This window comes from Botrytis cinerea, chromosome 3, assembly GCF_000143535.2.
Source record: "Botrytis cinerea B05.10 chromosome 3, complete sequence".
In the NCBI taxonomy this organism is placed as follows: domain Eukaryota; kingdom Fungi; phylum Ascomycota; class Leotiomycetes; order Helotiales; family Sclerotiniaceae; genus Botrytis; species Botrytis cinerea.
The window spans coordinates 974,337-996,070 of NC_037312.1; the positions used below are offsets into that span (position 1 = coordinate 974,337).

General features: G+C 43.0%; 8 protein-coding genes across 9 annotated transcripts; 6 read left to right on the forward strand and 2 right to left on the reverse strand.

Annotated features, from left to right (window-relative positions):
• Positions 1-22: 22 nt before the first annotated feature.
• Positions 23-1,595, forward strand: Bcrpf1. The gene has a single exon (XM_001554941.2). It carries the CDS (start codon positions 73-75, stop codon positions 1,315-1,317), a length of 1,245 nt encoding a protein of 414 aa, XP_001554991.1. The 5' UTR covers positions 23-72; the 3' UTR covers positions 1,318-1,595.
• Positions 1,596-3,487: 1,892 nt separating this feature from the next.
• Positions 3,488-6,416, forward strand: BCIN_03g02960 (hypothetical protein). The gene is made up of 5 exons (XM_001554938.2): positions 3,488-4,116; positions 4,331-4,413; positions 4,467-4,665; positions 4,718-5,552; positions 5,615-6,416. The coding sequence occupies exons 1-5, from the start codon at positions 3,775-3,777 to the stop codon at positions 5,845-5,847; spliced, it is 1,692 nt and encodes a 563-aa protein (XP_001554988.2). The 5' UTR covers positions 3,488-3,774; the 3' UTR covers positions 5,848-6,416.
• A 996-nt stretch (positions 6,417-7,412) lies between these two features.
• Positions 7,413-9,394, forward strand: BCIN_03g02970 (hypothetical protein). Its single transcript, XM_001554936.2, has 3 exons — positions 7,413-7,943; positions 7,993-8,168; positions 8,228-9,394. Exons 1-3 carry the CDS (start codon positions 7,687-7,689, stop codon positions 9,247-9,249), a joined length of 1,455 nt encoding a protein of 484 aa, XP_001554986.1. The 5' UTR covers positions 7,413-7,686; the 3' UTR covers positions 9,250-9,394.
• A 279-nt stretch (positions 9,395-9,673) lies between these two features.
• Bctae1 lies at positions 9,674-11,478 on the forward strand. Of its 2 annotated transcripts, none has more exons than XM_024691857.1 (5): positions 9,674-9,891; positions 9,944-10,183; positions 10,307-10,453; positions 10,669-11,004; positions 11,056-11,478. In XM_024691857.1, the coding sequence occupies exons 2-5, from the start codon at positions 10,131-10,133 to the stop codon at positions 11,177-11,179; spliced, it is 660 nt and encodes a 219-aa protein (XP_024547630.1). In that variant the 5' UTR covers positions 9,674-9,891; positions 9,944-10,130; the 3' UTR covers positions 11,180-11,478. The 2 variants fall into 2 exon arrangements, with proteins under 2 accessions (XP_024547630.1, XP_024547631.1); XM_024691858.1 differs by having other exon boundaries at positions 10,067-10,183.
• Positions 11,479-11,605: 127 nt separating this feature from the next.
• On the forward strand, positions 11,606-12,284 carry BCIN_03g02990 (hypothetical protein). Its single transcript, XM_024691859.1, has 3 exons — positions 11,606-11,958; positions 12,022-12,175; positions 12,246-12,284. Exons 1-2 carry the CDS (start codon positions 11,691-11,693, stop codon positions 12,075-12,077), a joined length of 324 nt encoding a protein of 107 aa, XP_024547632.1. The 5' UTR covers positions 11,606-11,690; the 3' UTR covers positions 12,078-12,175; positions 12,246-12,284.
• Positions 12,285-15,670: 3,386 nt separating this feature from the next.
• BCIN_03g03000 (hypothetical protein) lies at positions 15,671-16,923 on the forward strand. Its single transcript, XM_024691860.1, has one exon. It carries the CDS (start codon positions 15,931-15,933, stop codon positions 16,756-16,758), a length of 828 nt encoding a protein of 275 aa, XP_024547633.1. The 5' UTR covers positions 15,671-15,930; the 3' UTR covers positions 16,759-16,923.
• A 20-nt stretch (positions 16,924-16,943) lies between these two features.
• On the reverse strand, positions 16,944-18,957 carry BCIN_03g03010 (hypothetical protein). The gene is made up of 3 exons (XM_001554929.2): positions 18,547-18,957; positions 17,940-18,461; positions 16,944-17,873 (listed from the first exon to the last, which is right to left on the reverse strand). The coding sequence occupies exons 1-3, from the start codon at positions 18,639-18,641 to the stop codon at positions 17,471-17,473; spliced, it is 1,020 nt and encodes a 339-aa protein (XP_001554979.2). The 5' UTR covers positions 18,642-18,957; the 3' UTR covers positions 16,944-17,470.
• Positions 18,958-19,493: 536 nt separating this feature from the next.
• BCIN_03g03020 (hypothetical protein) lies at positions 19,494-21,511 on the reverse strand. The gene is made up of 2 exons (XM_024691861.1): positions 19,931-21,511; positions 19,494-19,880 (listed from the first exon to the last, which is right to left on the reverse strand). Exons 1-2 carry the CDS (start codon positions 21,025-21,027, stop codon positions 19,613-19,615), a joined length of 1,365 nt encoding a protein of 454 aa, XP_024547634.1. The 5' UTR covers positions 21,028-21,511; the 3' UTR covers positions 19,494-19,612.
• Positions 21,512-21,734: the final 223 nt, after the last annotated feature.

The window sequence follows — 21,734 nt, forward strand, 5'->3', positions numbered from 1 at the left end:
GATTTCCTCTTCGGTTTTTCTAGACATCCTTTCATCTAAGTAGTTATTGCTTCGACATATAATAATCTCACAATGGGTTCCAAACGTGTGCACCCAGCCTCCTCGAAGGCAGCATTGCCTTTTAAAACTGGTAATAAATTCAAGAGACAAGATCTTCATATCAAACAGAAGAAGGCTCGTGATAACGATCGCAGAGATATACGCTTCAAACGAAAGAGAGAAGAAGATAGAGATCCCGAATTGAGAAGACAGCGGTTGGCAAAGAACGTTCCACATACAATTGATAATAAGCGTGTTTGGGATGAAGTATCGGGCGATGGAAACGACCTCAATATCAGTGTAGATGTCGAGCAATTGAAGAGAAGGCGCATAGAAGAGGCAGAGGCCGCAGAGCAAGAACCTTTAGATGAAGAACCAGAGGAAAAGGACGATGATGCCGATAGTATGCTGGACTCGGATTCTGAGAAGGGATCGGACGACGAGGATGAAGAAACCGAAAGCCGACCTCGAGCAGTTAGCAATGCGCCTTCAACAACCAGCACAAATCTCGACCTTACACCATCTTCTCTATCTCTCAAATTTCCCACCCTCTTCACGGATGAACCTCCGCCAGCTCCAAAAATTCTCCTCACAACATCCTTAAACTCTACACTCCATGCAGAAGCTCATCTGTTATGCACTCTTTTCCCAAACAGCAATTACGTTCCTCGATCGGCCCATCGCTATGGACACAAATATTCTCTACGTGAGATCTGCAAATTTGCTACGAATCGCGAGTATACATCCGTTGTGATGCTTAAAGAAGACGCCAAGGTACCCACTGGCTTGACCATTGTTCATCTACCATCTGGTCCCACATGTCATTTCTCGATCAAGAATTGGGTTGAAGGAAAGAAGTTACCTGGCCATGGTAATCCAACAAATCACTACCCAGAACTCATTTTGAACAACTTTCGCACACCATTGGGATTGTTGACCGCGAGATTATTCTTGACGCTATTCCCACCACAACCAGAGTTACAGGGCAGACAAGTAGTTACGTTGCACAACCAACGTGATTATATATTTGTCCGAAGACACCGATATGTTTTCAGGGAGAAGCGAGAAACAGAGAAGAGCGTAGTAGGACCGGATGGAAAAATCGTGGAAGGTGTAGAGGGCATTAGAGCTGGATTGCAAGAGCTAGGACCAAGATTCACGTTGAAGTTGAGAAGAGTTGATAAGGGAATTGGCAGAGCAGGCAGTGAAGGAGACGACGCTGTTCAATGGCAATGGAAGGCTGGAATGGAGAAGCAAAGAACAAGGTTCAACCTTTAGCCTTGGGGTACTTTGTTGTTGTACTCTATATGCATACATAATTTTATTTTTGATACCCTCATATATACAAGTGCTACCCAACATGGTGCTCCTGTCCTGCAAGTCTCCGAGTTCGGAAGGACTCTCGTTGCTTAACCTCTCTGCCTCTCCACATATCCATTGCAACTTCTAGCTTATGGAGAGAGAATCTACTAATCTGGAAAGATTACAATTACCGGCTTCCTACGACTTGCAGTGGTAATAAATAGTAAACTTAAACCCCTTCGCCAAATTCGTCAATTTCTTAGAAGCAACCTGATCGACATCTCCATTAGTCTTCATAAAGACCGTCTTGAACGGATGCACATGGATCCCGAAATAAGCTCCTTTGGCCAAGACATCTCCCATCTTTATCGATTCGCAAAATCTCCATTCATACTCGCTTTTTCTATCTACCAACTCATCCTACTTCTCGGCCAAATGCTTTCTAGAATCTTTGTGTTGATAGCCATGATGATCATCCTTCTCTTTGGACCATCCCTTGTCTTTTCCACCACCAACTCCGTTGACAACACTCATGATTGCCTCGACACTACAAATCACGGCATGCGTTAAAGCTGTAGGACCTGTTTCGGCACACACCACTGAAACTACGGAAATAGCTTTTGATTACTGGTGTGTATGCTATGATTCTTCTAATGCGCGGATGCTATTATGCGCAGGCCGGGGCGACAATCTGGCAGGCACATCTTGGGAAGGAAAAAGTAGGCCGTGTTTTCACTTTACGAGAATCAGAGCTCAAACCATAGACTGTATGTGTTTGATGTTGCCCATGCCGGGAATGGATTTCTGAATACCAGCTTCGTCGTTCAAGATGAAAACGATGTCGGCTGGATCATGGACACCATGATCTGTAAAATATTGGATATTGATTCTCGCTCCAGGTGGTTGAAAGGGTACACAGGACACACGGTTCTTCATTTGACGCAAAGGGCTGGATAATTACTGAAGCAGTCGCATTCCCTCCTTAGACATCAAGAAGTACCTGTTCGAATAATGCTAAGCATCATCCCATAGAGAGTGGCCAATCCTGATGAGGAGAGCACGCTTGCGATTTCCTCAGAACACTTGCGATGTCAGTATCTTTGGCCACAATGTAGTGACATCTAATGCTGCGGGAAGTGTCTGGAGTGGTTAACATGCTGTGCTGCAAGCTCCCCAGCAATGCTTTTGATTCTGAATGCTACGCTATCCGATCGTCTCCAGGTTGATGAAGCCCAGCAAAGCAATAGAAAAGAGTATGGAGCCAAGCTCCCCCGATTGTCACATTTGCAAGTCCCTGATGACTCGAGCTTCGAAACGCTTCGAGATTGCACCGCAACCTGTACTTTGGGTATCGATGGTATCATCTAGCCCGAAAGATTCCTGGTGGCGAAACAACCCTTCAACAACTGACAAAATCCTGTGAAATGACATCCTTTAGTTGAAGCTTTGGGATCTTTCGTCAGATAGTTTTGAGTTGGTTATGATTCCTCTATACCTGAACTAGACCTCGCTGCACTTCAGGTCTACAATGATGGAAACCTTGAGAGATAACTTTACCTCATTCTCCATATACTGCATTAACCCACGGCCGTTATCTAACCCTTGAAGTCCAATGAGACTTGAAAGGGTGGGGTGATAGATATTCACACAAACGATTTCCTTCCAATCTTGGAAATGATTACCTTATCAGCCAACCTTAACGTTATCATCCCCGCGGTGAAAAACTCGGGATTTCAAGCGGCACGATGAACAAAACGGCAAGTTCAAAGATACCAAGACTAAGACACTAATATCATACACTCTCCTCAATATTCGATATCAACTCATGAAATCATTATTTTGCGCCAAAAATTAGAGAATTGTTTTTATAATTAACTGAGAGTTTATTATCATCATCATACTTGTCTAAATTTCAATGTAAGTTGATGTGATTGCAAGATATCAAGATACAAGTACTTTTAACGCAGGTTTATCATTCTATTCGAGTGATTTAGTGTACCGCTTTTTTCATCTAGACAAAAATAGCTTTGTCGTTATCACACTTCACTGATAAAGGCTTGCCATTGATGGTTATCGGGATATTTCATGATAACTAGGCCGCGGGGTAGCCAGTGTTATCCAAATTGTCGAATGAGAGCCCAGAGTTGGTTGTCATCATTGCGTATACTTGCTCTTTCGGGCCTCTGAGTGGAGAGTTCAGATACACTGCATAATCTCATATCTACATGATCACCGGCCATGATATACTTCGTGATATACACCTTGACCACTTGAGATGTCTTAAAAACAGAGAGATCATCGCAATGGTTACCTGGCCAAACAAATAGTGCCTTCTGTCGTCTGCTACGGTCAAAAGGTTAAAGTCGAACTCTCTCCCACAATAGTTGCTTTTCATCGTCTATTCCGCGCTTTATATTTGTGTTTTGTTTCGCGATGGAGCACACCAATGATCAACGAGATGGACTAGACACACGCGCTGTTCCAGGGACCATTCACTTGGTAGATCTCGAGGGTGTGATGAGGGGGCAGCATGCATCTGCATCTCAATTACAAGATGTTGTACTTGTTCCATCGCCATCCAGCGATCCAGACGATCCGCTAAACTGGACGCCAAAACGGAAGATGTTATCAACAGCATGCATGTCCATGTATACTTTGATGGTTGGAATAGCATCTGCCGCAGTTTACAGTGTATTGGAGCCCATAAGTGAGGACACGGGCTTAACAGTCGATCAGTTAAACGCCGGCACGGGCTACATGTTTTTGTTCTTCGGAGTGAGTTACACTATTTCGTATGCTTCCGTTCACAACATAAAATCATGGGGAGGGCTCGAACGGTTAGGGAAGCATGGAAGAACGATCGAATTGTATCTTCAATACAGTCTAGCCCTTTCTTCCTTTCCAACCAGAATAAGGTTACTTTTTCGGGATCATAACAATATATGTTATATTTTGGTACCCAGTCGCTGATATGGTACTTCGAGTCCAGTGGGGAACTTTGATCGCCCAGCCTATAGCGCTACAATACGGCAAAAGGCCGGTGTATCTATTTTCTATGCTAGCAACTCTGGGGTTAGTAGATGTATAATCCATCACATTGCTTGTAGAAGTACTGACAGAACCAGTACCATGCTATGGGTGCCGTATGCTACATCCAATTCTGCCTGGATTGGAAGTAAGATTCTACAAGGTGCTGTCGGAGCCCCTGTCGAATCACTATGCGAAATTTCGATTACAGATATTTATTTTGCCCACGAAAGAGGTTCTTATATGGGATTATATGCTTTTATGCTGGCTGGAAGTAACTTTTTAGCTCCAATACTTGTGAGTTGTCGAGAGGTTGAAGTTATCCCTCATTTGAGCTTACAATTTGCAGGCTGGCTTTATTAATGACGGACAAGGATGGAGATGGGTGATGTATTGGTGTGCTATCTTTCTAGCCATCGGATTTGTATTCTGCTTCTTTCTTATGGAGGAGACAAATTACGATAGAGCACCTCTCGAAAAGACAACGTCCGGAGATAACACACCTGGAGTAGCCACGCCAAAAGAAGGAGTTCTCCAAGAGAAGTCTTCCGCTTCTTCAAAGCCACGTGATCCTGAGAAAGGTACCTCTGTCGACGTCTCAAGAGCAGCAAATCAGAATACTGAACTCGGAGCCGTGCATTATAAGCCGAAGACATATGTCCAAAAGTTGTCTTTGAAGGATAAGAAAAGAGATTTCAGACTTTTCCGGATGATGATTAGACCTCTTATATTCATGTCTCTGCCATCAATTGCCTACGCTGGATTCTCGTATGGCAGTAATTTGATCTGGTTCAATGTCCTCAATGGGACTGCCTCCTTGATTTTGAGTGCTCCACCGTATAACTTTTCATCTTCCATGGTCGGGTTATCTTATGTTTCTCCCTTACTTGGGGTAGCTTGTGCTTCCTTTTATTCTGGAGTCATAGGCGACAAAGTTGTATTATGGTTCGCCCGCCGCAACAAGGGCGTTCTGGAAGCAGAGCACCGCCTTTGGCTTTTCTCAGTATCCATAATTCTCATACCTGCCTCTTTGATCCTTTGGGGTGTCGGAGCAGCCCATCACATACATTGGTTTGGGCTCATATTTGCCATGTTCCTTATTGCCGGCTCAAACGCTATTGGCCTTCAATTGTCTGTTTCGTACTGTATTGATTCTTATAAAGACCTGAGTGGCGAAGCCATGGGTATGTACCTTTTTATATCATCCTATCTGCGTTCCTCAAACCCAAGCTAACAACTTTCACAGCTACTGTAATTATTATCCGAAATACAATGAGCTTTGCAATGGGCTACGGCATCACACCTTGGGTTACTAATATGGGCTATCAAAATGCTTTTATTGTGGCTGCCTTTGCTGGTCTCGCTCAGGTCCTTACTTTCTTTGCGGTGGTGAAATGGGGCAAGAGTTGGAGAAATAACACAAAGGGAAGATATTACAAATACGTGAAGGAAAATGAGATTTTAGGAGTCACGCACTAGGAGGATTAGAAGTACTGGTAGGGAGAGAAATGTGAACGAGATCTTGCCTGTCCTCCTGCCCGTCACATTTCCTCAAAGTCTGGAATCGACCGAGGCTTCGAGAGACATGTGGCAATAAAGGATGGGCTCATCACAACACACGCAGTACATTGAATATATCTTATTAATTTCAACCTTGGCACTGGACACCAATGTCCAGCTGCCACATCGAAAATGAACATTATCGTCCGCTTGACAGATATATATGTGGTATCATGTGAGTCTGGACTGAATGCGCTCTCCAACATCAATATTTAAGCTGCGCGTCTAAGAAAACACGAGATAGAACTTTACACGACGTCTCTGTCCTCGCGCGTCAGGGAATACGGTGCTGGATTCGGGATCTCGGATCTTATAGGCATTATATTAAGTGGTGAGACTCGTCCGAACTCAGCTCTAGCTCAGTTGCACGAGACCTAACTGCAGGATATTTGACGATCTCGAGGGGAAACAAGACGCTAATAATAGTTATCATCGGAAGAATAATGAATCGAAAGGTGCAACGGCTGAATCCATCCGCTACCTTATCAATGTCCAGTACACAAGGAGATTTGATTATGCTTATACTGTGAATGCTGTTGATTTCATTTGACCAAAACGCCTTTTCCAGTTGCTCATAAGTTGCCTTTGAATACGAGCTACATGACACGCTCTGCTGGAATGCTCCACAACAGATGTTCCAGCTGGTGAAGGCTTTCGCGAAGAAAACAATTTTATTAGGGGCCAAAGGACGTGCATAACGCCAAGTCCTCGTCATCCGGGAGGAGCCATGACTGAGATGATCTCGAGATGATTTTGATTTTGTCTAAAGCTTAAACTGCAATTTCCACTGCAGGCTTCTCCCATTCCACCACTTCCACCGATGGTAAGGGGGCTCCATATAACGTTAAAACGAAGAAGAAAAGCGACATGAGAAGAAAAAGGAGGTTGTGATCAAAACATGCGTCCCAAGCTATCACAAAACCATCGCATTTGTATGGCCATCATGATTGGCACCACGAAGTCGGAAAGACCCCTTCATTCAAAATTTTCCGATTTTTTTTTAACCTTTTTAGCACCGGTTGTAAGGGATCATGCAAGAAAGTCATGTACCGTGCGTACATCCAGCCGTCCAAAGAGATTTCTAGTATGGAAGCACTCATGTTCATCAACATTTCTACGCTTTTTCTTGTTATCATCTTGATCGGGCAAGGTTCTAAGACCTCTCTTACCCCACTTGCTATCCTTTCCACTCTCAGATCATTGTGACCTACATGAATATTTTCTTTATACAGTCTAATCAGTTCTTGGACCTGCATCTATTTGTAGGAACTATACAGAAAAAAAGGAAACCGTCCCATTTGTCTCATTCAGTGATGGGAATCATGAGATGGCTGCACAAATCCTGCACCCTTGTTGTACATCTATGGTAGGCTGCACGTTGACGGTTGTACCCATACAAATCGGATTTGCTCAGAGTTTTGACCCTAGAAAACTAGGTTGCTTTTACATACTTCCCTATTTCTCTCCTTCCCTGCTCACTCATTGTCGCTGCATATCAGGTCAGCTTGCCTCTGTTTTGAGGGTTTAATAGGAAGCCTATTTCCCACTTCGCAACATTCTTCACTCCTTCATCGGTTTTTATAACCCTCACAGTCGCTTCAGTTTTTTTTAAAAACAGTCTTTCTTTTACCACCAGCCTCGACATAATAGCAGCTGGATATAAAGTTTCGTTTCTATAATTTTTACTACATATAATTCTGCAACAAACTCATCTATTGAAAGTAATTGCACCTCACACTCCTTCAAGAAACGATCAACATGAAATCTGTTTCGATCCTCGCGACTGTGGCCTTGGCTTCGTTGTCAAGTGCACACCCAGGACCTGCCATGCCAAAGTTGATGGGCGGCAGGGAATTCCTCCAAACCGTCAAGGGTCGCAATGCCATGCCAGCTCCAATCACATCCCCCGTACATGTAGAAGAAAGATTGCCTGAGGTAGCACCAAGAGCAGACGATCCAAATACTTGCGGTCCAGGTGTTGGTAGCTGTGTAAATGCATGCTGCTCTCCAGAAGGGTAGATACTTCTCTCATAGCCCTACAGACCCCGACTAACCAACTACTAGATATTGCGGTACCACGGAAGAGTATTGTGCAGCTCCAGATTGTCAATTTGAATACGGACCTCTTTGCGATACACTCCAAGTTCCAGCTGGTGGTTCTACAGCAAATATTGAACGCCCACACATTGGAAATGTTCCATATGGTGGAGCTGGCATTTACGATTGTCAAGTCGCTGGAGGTTTGTTTCCATGGACTCTTCAGGGGCTTTGGAAGAGGCTAACTTATGTACTCTGATAGATATCGCGTTTACCTTCGATGATGGACCTTATCTTTACACTAATGATCTCTTGGACAAACTTGCAGCTTATGGAGCTAAGGCTACCTTCATGATTACCGGTAACAATCTTGGAAAAGGCGCAATTGATACCACTGCAGAGTACACTGCTACTATCAAACGTATGATTGCAGAAGGTCATCAAATCGCATCCCACACCTGGGGCCACCAGAATTTGACATCCCTCGACCCGACAATGTTCAAGAATCAAATGTACTATAACGAGATGGCTTTCAGAAACATCCTCGGATATTTCCCAACATATATGAGACCTCCTTATTCTGAATGTAACGCCACCTGTGGTGATCTCATGGCAGATTTGGGGTATCATGTAACTTATTTCGACTTGGATACTGAGGGATATCTGAACGATGCTGCGAATCTCATCCAGAACTCCAAAAACATCTGGGACAAGGCCATTGCCAAGGCAGATGCAACTACAGGAAACTTCTTGGAAATCGAGCACGACATCCATTATCAAACCGTTTATAATCTTACTGACTACATTCTCGCTTCCATGTATTCTCATGGTTTTAAGTCTGTTACCGTCGGGGAGTGTCTCGGAGACCCATCTGAGAACTGGTACAGAAGTGGCAATGCTAGCGCTCCTGTTCCTACACCAAGTAAACAAATCTCCGATGACGGTTCCTGCAACGCTGATATTACATGTCTTGGTTCCACCTATGGAAATTGCTGTTCAGTCAATGGTTATTGCGGATCTACAGACGACTATTGCGGTACCGGTTGTCAACCTGCTAGCGGAACATGCTCTGGATCATCCACATCCTCAACCAGCGCGACTAAATCCTCAACTTCTGCAAAGCCAACTAGCACTCAAACTGTTTCAGATGATGGAAGCTGCTCGAGCTCTACCACCTGTAACGGATCTAGCTTTGGTAATTGCTGCAGTCAATATGGATACTGTGGAAGTACTGCTGATTATTGTGGTACTGGATGTCAGAAGGGCTTTGGCACGTGTACTTAGGGGGTAATCAGAGGAGCATGGAATGGAGATTGGAAATTTTTCCTTTCAATGTAAATATATAACTGGGGGAATACGGGGCAATACTTACGACTACAATATAATGATTGTTTAATAGATAACTCAAATAAAGTCAAACATGACAGCAAAAACTCTTATATATCTTACCTTTTAGTACACCTGGTGAGCATGGCCTAGCTTCTAGCATCCTCTCTACACCATGAAAAAGTTTTCATCGCTCCAGATCCAACTCTCGTCTGGAACCTGACTGTGAAGATCCATTCGCAATTCATATCTCGTGGATGAACGTTCCAACAACAGGGCGCAAGTCAAACTGTTAGAGACTAAACACACACCTCTAACTATCTAAGATCTGACATGCCTAATAGAATGCACATCAATCCTTTGCAAGTTTGATATAAAATCAGACAACCGTTGTATCGAATCGCTATTCTCATAAAGCAGAATAGAAGCATTTCATTGATTCGATGATGGGTTTACGACTCTTCTATTATTCTCTCCTCTTATTTCATAATCATCAAACTGCCTGTGATTCTCAAGTTTTCCATCCATCTGAGTGACTTGGAGCACCATTCTTTATTTCGCAAGTCGATAACAAGCCTATAATACGCTAAACTTCAACAGGTAAGGCTTTTTCATAAACACACCCCGCTATTTACTCAATCTAATCTGAAAGAAAGGTTCGAACAAAAAATGATCCCCTCCTCAAATCAATACCTGATAAACTCATCGCAACTCAAGTCTCCTACCTAGTTCCATATACACCTCTCGTCTTGTACTTACATATCATCTTCCACAGGTCATAATTACACCAAAGAAGACTTTCTGACCTTGCTTGCTAAGTTCTACGTCTTATCGCCAAAATGACGATTCAAACGGCAGATTCGCAGATTAATCACGCGGATGCTATCAATTAGTGCGTATTAGTTCCCTCTTGATATCCTCCCTCAGCATCCCCTTCAATGTGTTCTTTGGAGCCATGAATGATAGGATGACAACCATCGATATGAAGAGTGAAGAAGACTGACAAAACACATAGCTGGGAAAGCATAGAAGCAAGTGATGATGGAATGCTTGGAGGCTTTCCGTATATCAGTCGAGTAGATATACAGGGATCAAAGAACTTTTTAGGGAAGCTGGGGGTAAAGGGTGCGAAATTGGGGAGAGCGGTTGATTGTGGGGCGGGGTGAGTGATTGCTTGCTTTGAAACTTTTTGTCTTTTAGCTGGGGCGGATTGAGCTGTCTTGTGGTGTTTTCACTAAGTAGTGCCTTTTCATCAGCTGATCAAGGATGCGAGTTCAATGACTGAAAGTTCAGTTTTATAATACGAATCATGTCTTGCATCGCGGTCACTCGTTGGTCGTAGAAGCTAGAGCATATATAAACTGACACGACTTCCAGAATCGGTCGAATTACAAAAGCATTGCTTCTTAGTGTTGCTAACACAGTGGATATTGTGGAGCCAGTAACGAAGTTCTCTTCTGCGCTGATAGATCAACCTGGAGTTGGCCAGATATATTCAGTTGGCCTCGAAGCGTGGACACCAGATGCGGAAATCAGATACGACTTGATGTGGAACCAGTGGTGTCTAGGACATTTAACAGACTCTCAACTGGTGGAGTACCTTCAGAAATGTGGAAAGATGTTGAATGAAAACGGTTGGATCATAGTGAAGGAAAACATGAGCACGCATGCCGGCAATGACATGTTCGACGAACTTGATAGCAGTGTCACTAGGTATGTGAAAATCATAAGTAATTGGGATATCAAGCTTACATGAAGTGTTAGGACTGATGAGAAATTCCGTGCACTCTTTGAGAAAGCTGGTCTGAAGCTGATGAAGACGGAACTGGCGAAAGGTTTCCCGAAAGGGCTGTACCCTGTCAGGATATATGCATTGAAACCGGAATGAATATCAATCATAGCTGCCATAAAATTCTCGACATATTAAAAATACTCCGCCCACCACAAACGGCATCATAAAAATACCGACTGGTTTAAACTTCATATAGATTGGACGGGCACGGCATGTCAAGGAGAATATTCTGGGACAAATAATTCTTTTCTAGAATACAGATACTGGAGAGTCCAGTGCGGGTTCCACTCATCTATGACTGGAGTAATTTGTCATACTGTGTAGGAATATGAGCATTATTCATTCTGGAATGAGACAAGTCTAAGCAAATTCACTGAGCTGTTGGGGTGATTCTATTCTCGAAATTGTGACTCTGATCAACGCTACGAAATTCCGTTCTCAATTTGGCAGGTACGAAGGTCAACATGTTCTTACCATCCACAACTACGATTATGTCCCCTCTTGGAATGGGTGAAAATTACCGAGCTGAGAAGCATCTAGACGTCCTTGATCTTTTACTCTGTTTGTTTCCGTTGCTCAAACCACTTTCTCATCTTTAAGATATAATATGGCACCACGAGTATTTCCTCTTTTGAAAATCAGTATTCTTGGTATTCTTGTTCTTATTCTGCGATTTACCGTCCTCCGAGAAAGTGCTTACAAGCTCGAGCTTAGAACCCCGATTGTCTCCATCAGGCTCTCTCTTGACAGGTGGCAGTTCTTCACATTCAGAATCGAGCACCCAGACCCAATCAATAGAGCGAAAATTCATTTTTACGGGATAAAAGTTGGTCTTTTAAGGCTCCATGTCGAAGTCACCCATTTCACTAGAGAAAGTCAGTTGATCTCAGTCATTGAGGTGGGTTTTCTAGCTTACTTATTTTATTGTACTCGTGTAGATCTGGGAGGGCAATCAATAACAGCCCTTTCGACGGCGGCGATCACCCTAAATTAGGATTCTATAGCGATTTTGTTTCTGGGCCTGGCTATATTTCTTATTATTCTTCAACCCATCGAGTATTCAAGAACGGCGTCACACTTTGGTCTTTTTGCGTAAGCCATCTGTTCATGTTTCCTCCCTTTGCTTTGTATTATCAATGAGATTCTAATATTTCTGCTAAAGCAAGTTTCGTATTCAAAATGGGCAATCTATCATAAATCAAACCACAGGATCGAAAGAGGCCAATTTTATCAGATCGAGGAGACTCCGTGAAGCGCAGAAAGTTAACTGAGTTGGCACTTTTCACAAAATCCCCCCAGCTTCCTTCCATCTCTATAGCACCTTTTTCCGTGGGCGACAAGCCAAAACCAGAAAATATTCAAAGAAATCAAGAACCTGATAATGCAAATGAAAGACCAAAACCATGCTCGAAAAAACGAGACAGAAACTTCCCTGGGATCATCCAGAAAGACCTCGAAAAACCAAAAATGAAGAAGGCTATTCTTTATGGTGGGCGAAATCGTAGAAACTCACGAAGTTTCCGCCCTATATCTGAATGTACCACAAGATCCGAAGGAGGGAATAGGTTTGGAAATGCAAAGTTCTGCCGGGAACACTTAACCTCAGAACATCCGGGAACGTCGGAGATAGAGCGGGAACTTGAAACTTTGGGGAACAGTGAAAAGAGAACCGAACGTGTCAGTGTGCTTGTAGCTGTGGAAGAGAATATGGGTCAATCTGCAGGTACAGATTCAAACTGCTCATCTCAAGCGTCACCACCTCGAAGGAACAGATTTCTAAGAGAGATGAGAAGAATGAGAAGAGACTCGTCGACAGGGAATTTATGTTTGAGACTGCCAAACGTAGGCCTGAAGAATTCGTCAACTTGGTGGATGGGTTGCATTTCTAAGTTCTAAATTTTTAGATTTCGTCTTTGGTGTTGGTCTTTGGTCGCAATTCTGCTGATGTAGGGTTATCACATTAGATCATGACGGGGAATTGCCTGTCAAGGTATTATATTGATATTATTGGCGACTAGTAAGAGCGTATGTCTTACTTGAATGACTTGAAGTTTTCATCAGTGGTGCTATCAGCGAGGTGAATTGCAGGATTAAGCGACATAAGAAGGAATTGTTGCATAGAACATTCAAAAGAGAAGTTGTTTGCCACGATAGTCTATTACCAAGAACAGCGAGAACATTTTCAATTCAAATACACAGTTTCTTAAAATTAGGTGATGCTCATCCTTCTCAGACGATAAGATGCACTTTCTTGTGATATATACCTGAAAGCCTGTATATCAAACGCTACAATATTTCCACAGAATCACCTCTTCTTGAGGAAATAATTCATTAAAAATAGTTAATCATATATCAATACAACGCAAGAAGTCCAAAAGACTCGCTCCCACACAGCTGCAAGCCTCCGAGTAAAATCTCGGCAATCTTTTCATTCCTCAATCCGTTATCGACCTCACTCAAACTCACTCCTCTATTTTTTGGTATTTACATACTTTGTTTGTATCACCTCACTGGTGGCCAATTCCAGCGGAGCACTATCCGTTTCCTCGTTCTAGACCATGATCCATGTATTTGAAGGTCATACATCTGGTCTGGGTATCATTATCCTTGACTCCCTATAAGAATAATATGGCATTCAATAAGGTATCTATGTACTACTCTATATAAAGCCATTCTAGGGAAGAATTTTTTTCGTCTCGGAGTTCTTTTCTATTTTGAGAGGATCTTGTATGTTTCTAGTTTAAAAGGGATCCAAATTAACACCAATAACATTACACTTTCTATACCGTGAATGTCTAATTCTTGTAGTAATATAAAATTTCATGAGATTTGTCACGTATTAGCAAACACCAGTTCGTATAGACGACGCATCTCGCATTATCCCATGTAAGAATAAACTTCAAATTTTCTCCCAACGTTGAAGGTGAACTCGCAAACCACGATACATGCTTCGGCTTAGCCAGCCTCCACTTCCCTTCTGTTTGAGCCGCAGCAAGGCATCTTGAGCATAGAGAATATTAACAACTCATTGAAAAATGCATCACCATTTCCCATCTTGCATCTTGGGCATACCAGTAGCACAACTCCAATGCACCAAACCATCTACCATCTATCGACCCCCAAATCCAGCACCCACCCTCCCTCCCAAAAATCTCGTAACAACAACCTCAAACCGTCCAAACCCACATTCCCAAGAAAACTCTTCATCACACCGACTATTTTTCCTCTCCCAATTTCCATCCCAAATTAAGACCAAACCCAAGAAAGGAAAAAAAAAAAAAAGAATTAGAACAAAAAGCTTCTAGACATTTTCCCAAAGCCTTGACTCCATATGTATGAAGATTCTGACATGAAAAATTTCCATGGCCATGTCATATCTGTGCATAGCCAACTCTCTTCTTCACTCGAGAGGTCCGGGGTTCAGAAGTGGGACATGTGAGCCGGGCCCCCGGCGACCTTTTACTGGAAAAATATGATAGGATAGTTGCGTGCCTAGCTGCCAAATCAGGAATGAGAACAGGATCTAAAATCCAATTAAACGCTACTTAGACAAGCAATGAGAAGATGTTAGGAAATGGTCGTGTGAGCACTTTCATGAAACAAATGATAGGTAAGGATTAAGGTAGAGCTAGCTAAAAGTCTTTCATAGCCAGCGGTTAGCCTCGCAATTTCTTGTGGTCCACATATAGTCATAGATCCACGGGGCTGGGGGAAACTTTGCCCTAGTAGCCCTATGCCCAATATGATGTACAGGGATGTATTTGGTCTAGAACTTTGATAAAATTCTGCTGAATTGTATTGAATATGATTTCTGTGGACAATAGGTTGCAAACAGTAGGAATTCTTCTAGATGTTTTGAGAGAAATTGATCACATAGACTCCTCTCGCAAACAGTATTACCTGCATTCAAGGCAGTTAAATAAAGATGACAATATCATGGAATCTGCAAATACAAGACCTATAAACAACCAAGAGAGAGAGAGAGAGGGACTTGATAACCTTTCCAGCAACTTCACCAAAAAGGAAATATACGCAAGACACCTAGCCCCCAACTACTCAACTACTCACAAGAAACAAGCATAAAAGATAAAGCCCCTCCCTCTCCACTCGGAGGATAAACCCGTCTTTCACTAGTAGTTCGGAGGTAACGAATCACCAGCCAACCGTCGTGACTATATTCCCAATCCGTATATTTTCGAGGCATGACAAGTGGCGAGAAAACCAGCGACCAAACTGCAGACCGCATTTTTCCCCCCTGCTTGCTAGGGATGCACTTCGAGAAAACTTCTCTCAAGGTGGGTAACTGGAGAACGTGGTTTCACATCAATATTTACCAGGGAAAACTTTTTTATTTTATTCCATTCACCGCTGTGAAAAAAGGGTTGAGATGACAAGGCCAACCATGAGATTTTCATCGTACAATTTTCCGGAAAGGGCGCTGCATGAGTGGTCCATGATAGTTGAGCCCATGTTCTTGGGCAGCCTTTTCCAAAGCCTGTCGTGGCTGGGTCTGCACGTACCTAAAAACTTAATTGTATGAAGATTTTTGATACTCCAGACTGAGACGCGAATCGCTACATTCGAGTTGGGTATATAGATAAGGGGATAGTCGTCGCACTTTGTAAAAGCTCCTTGAGGATTGTAGTATTGTGCATTCGTTTGGACGTTGTAACGAGCGCTCATTCATTCTCGGGAGACGAAAATTCATTCATTCATTCATATTATTTCTGAAGTCCAGAAATTAAGCAAAGAAATGAATAATTAATCTCATAATCAATTAATCCTCAAATCACAATATCAAGAGTTAAAACTTTCCAACCCTGCACCCCCCACACTCAAAGAATTCCATGAAATTCGAGTCTCGATTCTCCCACACCGCCGTGGCCCCTTCCACCGGCGCCCGCATCCTCTGTATAGACGACTACAACGACGGCCGCGGCGTCTTCGTGCAAGCCTACCTTGAATGTCTACGTCTCTGGCAAGCCAACTGTTCCTCAGACCGCCGCTGGATATTCAAAGACATCTCATCCGCGGGACTCTATCTAGCCACCGACTTTAGCAAAAACCATCGTTCTCTCTTCCGACATGAGCTCCGCAGTCCCAAACAAGAAGATAGAAGCAACAGTTCTCTGCATGCATTTCAACAATTCAAAGCGTGTGATAGTTCAGAAAAGCGCGCCATCTTAGCGCGCGTGGGAACGAGAGAGATGAGGGGAATCAATCGTGAGGATTTCGGGACCAAGGATATGATAATTTGTTTTGATCATGGGGATATGGAGATCTTGGGTTCGTTGCGTGATGAAGCGGAGCGGGAAACACGCGAGTCTCAGAAAGCGAAGATTCATTATATACCGCTTGGGAAGGGATGGGAATATGATTTAGATGCATTTGCGTGGGCAAGAAAAAATGTTCGACAGTGGGCGACTAAACACTTGAGATTTAGAGAGCCAGATGAGTTGATTAGGAATGGAAGTTGGAGAACGATGCAGGTGGTGATTAATGAGTATGTGTGGGTAGCTTTGGTGAAGGACCACGAGAGGAGATTGAGGAAGATTGCGGAGAGAACGGAATGTACTTTTCATTTTGGCAGAAGTGATTATGGGAAGGTGGTTAGTGTTACTGGGGGGGAAAGAGAGATTGAAGTTGCGGCAAGGATGATTTTGGAGAGCTTCTAAGCTATCGAGTTTCTTTCTGAGCAGTGCTCTTATTTTCATCTTTTCTCTTACAAAGCTTTTGACTCAGGTTTTCGGGATTAACGATACCATGATACAGATCACATTATATAAAGATTTAGACTAGACTTGTGCTCATACCACTGGGTACGAATCTTGCGATTCGGAAAGTGGAAAGAGATACAGCTTGTACATATAGTTAGATTTCCTTTGTGTTGAGATAGGGGAATCAGTACCCGATGGAAGACAAAAGTAACAAAGATGATTGGAATTTTTCATATTCGACAGACTGATTGCTTATTTGCGGTGTGAGCGAATTGTGTACGCTTAGTGAAAGAAAATGCTTTGCACGGAAACTTCCACTTGGAGCAAAGGTGTAGCGAAATAACTAGTCGTTATCATGCAGGCGTATGTTGAATATAATTGAAGCCGATCATATGTTATTCGGGGTAGCTATGGACCCTTCAAAGAAAATGATTTAATTGAACAAGCCGAGTCTCTGTGATGTACAGTCCACCAGTACGCCAACTGAAACAGCCAAACTCCAATATTTCCAGACGCCAGTCTCCATATACTTCCGTAGAGGCATGTTACCATCCATATTCCCCTGCCGATCATGTATTCATGATACATCCTTCGCTAATATAACACAAAAAACCTATAACTTCGTACAAACGTATCCCATGTCTTCACCATCTTGATTAGTCGTCTCTGTCTAATTCTCTTCAACTTCTTTCACAATCTCGCCTTTACGATTGTCGCCTGGGCACCTCTGCCTCTCCAACTTCATTGGCATTATCATCGCTAACTCAGGACAATACTCGAAAATCTTTCTTCTCTGATCAGGGTCCTTCCAGACATCCTCCGGAAGTACCTCTCCTCCATCTCGTACATGGAATCCCATGGGTCTCTCATGGTATCTGTCTTCGACCGAGAAATGATCTTCCTTTTCACCGCTGGCTACTCGCGCTCCTGGCAGTAACGTGATACGTTTCCCATACCACTCATCCTCGGGGGTCGTATCATTGATTCGAGATTGGAATCCGAGTATCTTTTTCACTGTGGAAACTCTTCGGAATGAAAGCCCACCATTGCCTGCGAAGTGATCACCGGCGACTCTACACAAATATGTTAGTATTTGTATCGAACAGTAGTAGGTTGCCCAAGAGCAAGAAACCTCTTACCTAGGAGCGCCAGCCCAATCATAGTCTAGCCAATCATTCAAACTTTCTTCCGAATTTCCACACATAATACTATCCGACTCATATTTGAGCAACCATTCGACCTCCGGCATAAATTCATCATAGAATCGGACGTCCGTAAGCACCCTGAAAACATCCTCCTTACTATCCACCTTCCATGGCTTAGGAAGGACAATCAAATCCAGCTTTCCATTAGCCTTATGATATTGTGTTGCGAAACTGCGGGATACAACTTCGACGCTCTTATTCGTGCCGATAAACACAAAGCGCCAATCCGGTGGCACAACGGAAATCATATGTAGAATTTGCGGGACGAGATGATGAATAGGTCTGCCTTCGATGAGGAGCGCAACTTTGGAGGCATTGAATTGCTCGCGCGGGTCATGGTTGGGATACCAGTCTACTTTGACGGCGGGAATCTTTTCGGCGGCAGATGATATTTTGTTTTTGATGTGTCCTTCAACTGCTGGCCGATATCGTGGGAGAAAATGTGCGATCCACCACCTAGTATGAATCATTAGATTTTGTTCTCTGATCTGTACCGCTTGTTTGTCTCTGAAGACAGGGCTGAATTGGGCGCAAGACTTACGTTGCTATCAGTGCTACCAGCAACAGAATTCTAGTTTTATTAATCACTAGTACTCCATTACCCAAAAGATTAGACCGAGAAGGCGACGACGACATTATGTTCGCACAGCAAGAAGAAGTACAGCTCCAGTAAACTTAGAATAAGTGAATGACAAGAAACCAAATCGTTTTCCGCAATAGTAATACAAAAATGAGAAACTCAGAATAGCAATTGGGCTAGAATGGAGAAATGGATTCGACCTGCCACCTTACATGGATGTGCATGATGACGCCTCTTTTAATCTAGACACGGTAGATTCATATCCCACAAGACGGAGATTCAATGGCGGAGATATGATGTGATATGGGACGAGAAGACAGGAAGCTGGATTACGATTTTCCCCAGCCAAGAGATTTAAAACGTGGTTTGGGCATTTAATATTATGGCGGGCGTGAATTTTAATCCGATTTCTGTGTTCTGACATGCCCCAATCTTTGTTATCTACGCACTGCTACCCTCTTCCTGATCCCGACGTCTACAATCCCTGCGTGCATCTTTATGATGGAGATTTTGTATGCTACCAAAATCTATTGTGGGAAATATATCTCAACTATTGGTTATTCTTTTGGAGGATATAAATATATACCCCAGGAACATAGGTACACTGCCACCCTCTTTTCAATTGGGAAACAATACAATGTATCTATTGGAATTTCTCGTTCCGGGGACGTGAGAAAAAAAGATATCATTTTCCGGAGAGTTCCTGTGGGGGGTTGCTTGCAAGACATGATGGCTGTGATGAGGAATGTGGGAAGCCCCCTTCATTTAGACGTCCCGCTTCCGCCACTAAGGAGAATTCCTCTGATCAGTCAGTAGTGATAGCTAGAGGGGGGGGGGAGAAGGAGCAAGTTTTGACAATCACAAGATCATAAGGTTATGCAAAATTTAGAAGAAAAATCACAAATGATTGTAACTAATAATTAGTCTATCTAATAAGCACCTGTAACTCCATATCATATACAATGAAGACCTTTTGACATAAAATAGCCGAACCCCTATCCTTATTTACCAGACATCCCATACCATATTACCATCCCACTCCTCCGTCTGCAAAAGTTGGAAACTCCTTCCCGTGATGTGATACAGAACATAATCTATATTCCGGACACCAATCAAGTAATTTATCCATCTGATCCTCTTTCCACTTGTGTACGCGATGTAGTCCCAATGGGTGTGGATAATCGATCGATTCAACACTGAATGTGCGTGTAACTTCTTCGGTGGGCAAGTTGACTGCACCATCCTCTTCTGGATCAATGCCAATGTTTGCTTCGTCGCTTTGAAGCTTTCGTAATCTGGAATATGTCGTTAGTACATGTCTATGAATGGAAGAATCTTATCATACTTTTCCTGATACCATCGATCTTCTGCCAGTTCCTCCTCTGGTTCTTCCTCTTCCTCCTTCTTCTTCTCTCTCTTGCTGTTCTGCTTCCCATTCCCATTCTCCTTTTCGTTTCCATTCGCTTGTGCTTCTTTATCACCTTGATTGCCTTTGTCTTCTTTCTTCTTGCTCTCTTGATTCTCCGCGTGGACCTTTTCTCTCTGCCCTTCCAGCTTTTTCTTCACTTCCTGATCCAATTTCTTCTTCTTTTCTTCCTCAAGTTTCTTTTTCTGAGCTTCCTCTTTCTTCTTTTGCTCTTCCTCTTTCTTCTTCTGCTCTTCTTCCTTTTTCTTCTGTTTCTCTTCTTTTCTCTTCTTCTCATCCTCTATCCTTTTCATGTCGTCAGCAAAGTCCCAATTGTCTAAAACCCTTAATATGATACTCCTTTTCCTCATACTCAATCCTCCTCTGTGGCCCTTATCCTTGACAGGCGTTCCAATCAAGTCATAGGCAAAGAAATCATCAACACTCGTTGCAGCATTGGAACACAACATGCTATCGCTATCAAAAAGTAGGATATGCTCTGCCGGTGCGAGATTCTCCCATAACCATGTATCTGTCATGAATTTGTTTCTTGCTTTGAGGTCTGTGAAAAGAACCGTTTGTGGAAGATTTCGGATTTGAATGAGACCCTGTTTAAGGTATCGAGAGAGTGCCGCAGATGTGGAAAATTGGGCAACGTCTTCGATTGAAGTATATATGAGTATAGGCCATGTTGGGCCAAGAACACTACCAAAGTGCAGGACTAGAGGTATAACTTCAGGACGATAACTATCCTCTATTATCACTGCCACTTTATTGAAAATAGTTCCGTTGAAGTAATCTCCAAATTCATCCGTTACAAGAGTCGCTTGTGTTGTAGCATTTGCCTTTTCTCCTGAGAACAAATTTGGAAGGGAAAATGCCAATTTCGATGAGTTGAAACTTTTCGTGTGATTCGAATAAATGTTAATGGCATTATGGTTCGGATTAGAGAGTTTGACTGTCCAGATGATTATGAGGAGAATTAAAGCCCCAAACCCAATATTCCGAGCTCGACGTTGCTGTAAATCGACCGACATGATCTGTGACACTGCCGTCGTATCTGAAGGGATTTTTGTGGGAGAATTTTCTCAAAATACGAATGAATGTATCCTTCTACAACCTTTACCGAAGCATCGAGCCGGATATGTATGACCTCTAAAACGAAATTGACATATTATGGAGGTTCAATTGACGTTGAAAAGAATAACCTTCTGCACTTACAGGAAAAGGCTTAGCCATGAGATAGGGCATATCAAAAAAATAATTTGTGAGGTCTCACATGCTTTCGGCAAGATAAGAAAATATGTATGAGAACGATCGTCACAAATCATTGACTTCTGGCTTTTCTCCTTGATCCCAATGGCATTCTCAAATGAAACGCAGGCAGAACTGATATCCAAAGCCATCTTTCATGCTTTGAAAAAGGGGTATAGCATAGAAATCTCGATAGTGCAAGGGGATACTCGTGAACTTTCACAACATGCTTTGTCCTAAATTTGATACCGCCAGCAAGCTAATTCCCTTACGACTTGGAAACCAGGCATTTCATAAGACATCGTGGAAATTAGAATTTCCGAAAACAAACTTCAGCAGTTGAGTCCTGCAAGCAGATGGTTGTGGCATTCAAAGCCATCCCTGTTTCGGAATTCTGTATGCCACAAACACATCAGGACAGGGAGACCACCGAGTCGGTTTTCCCCTCAATTCATCCCACATCATATCGAGCTGATTTCCTGGGCTGGCT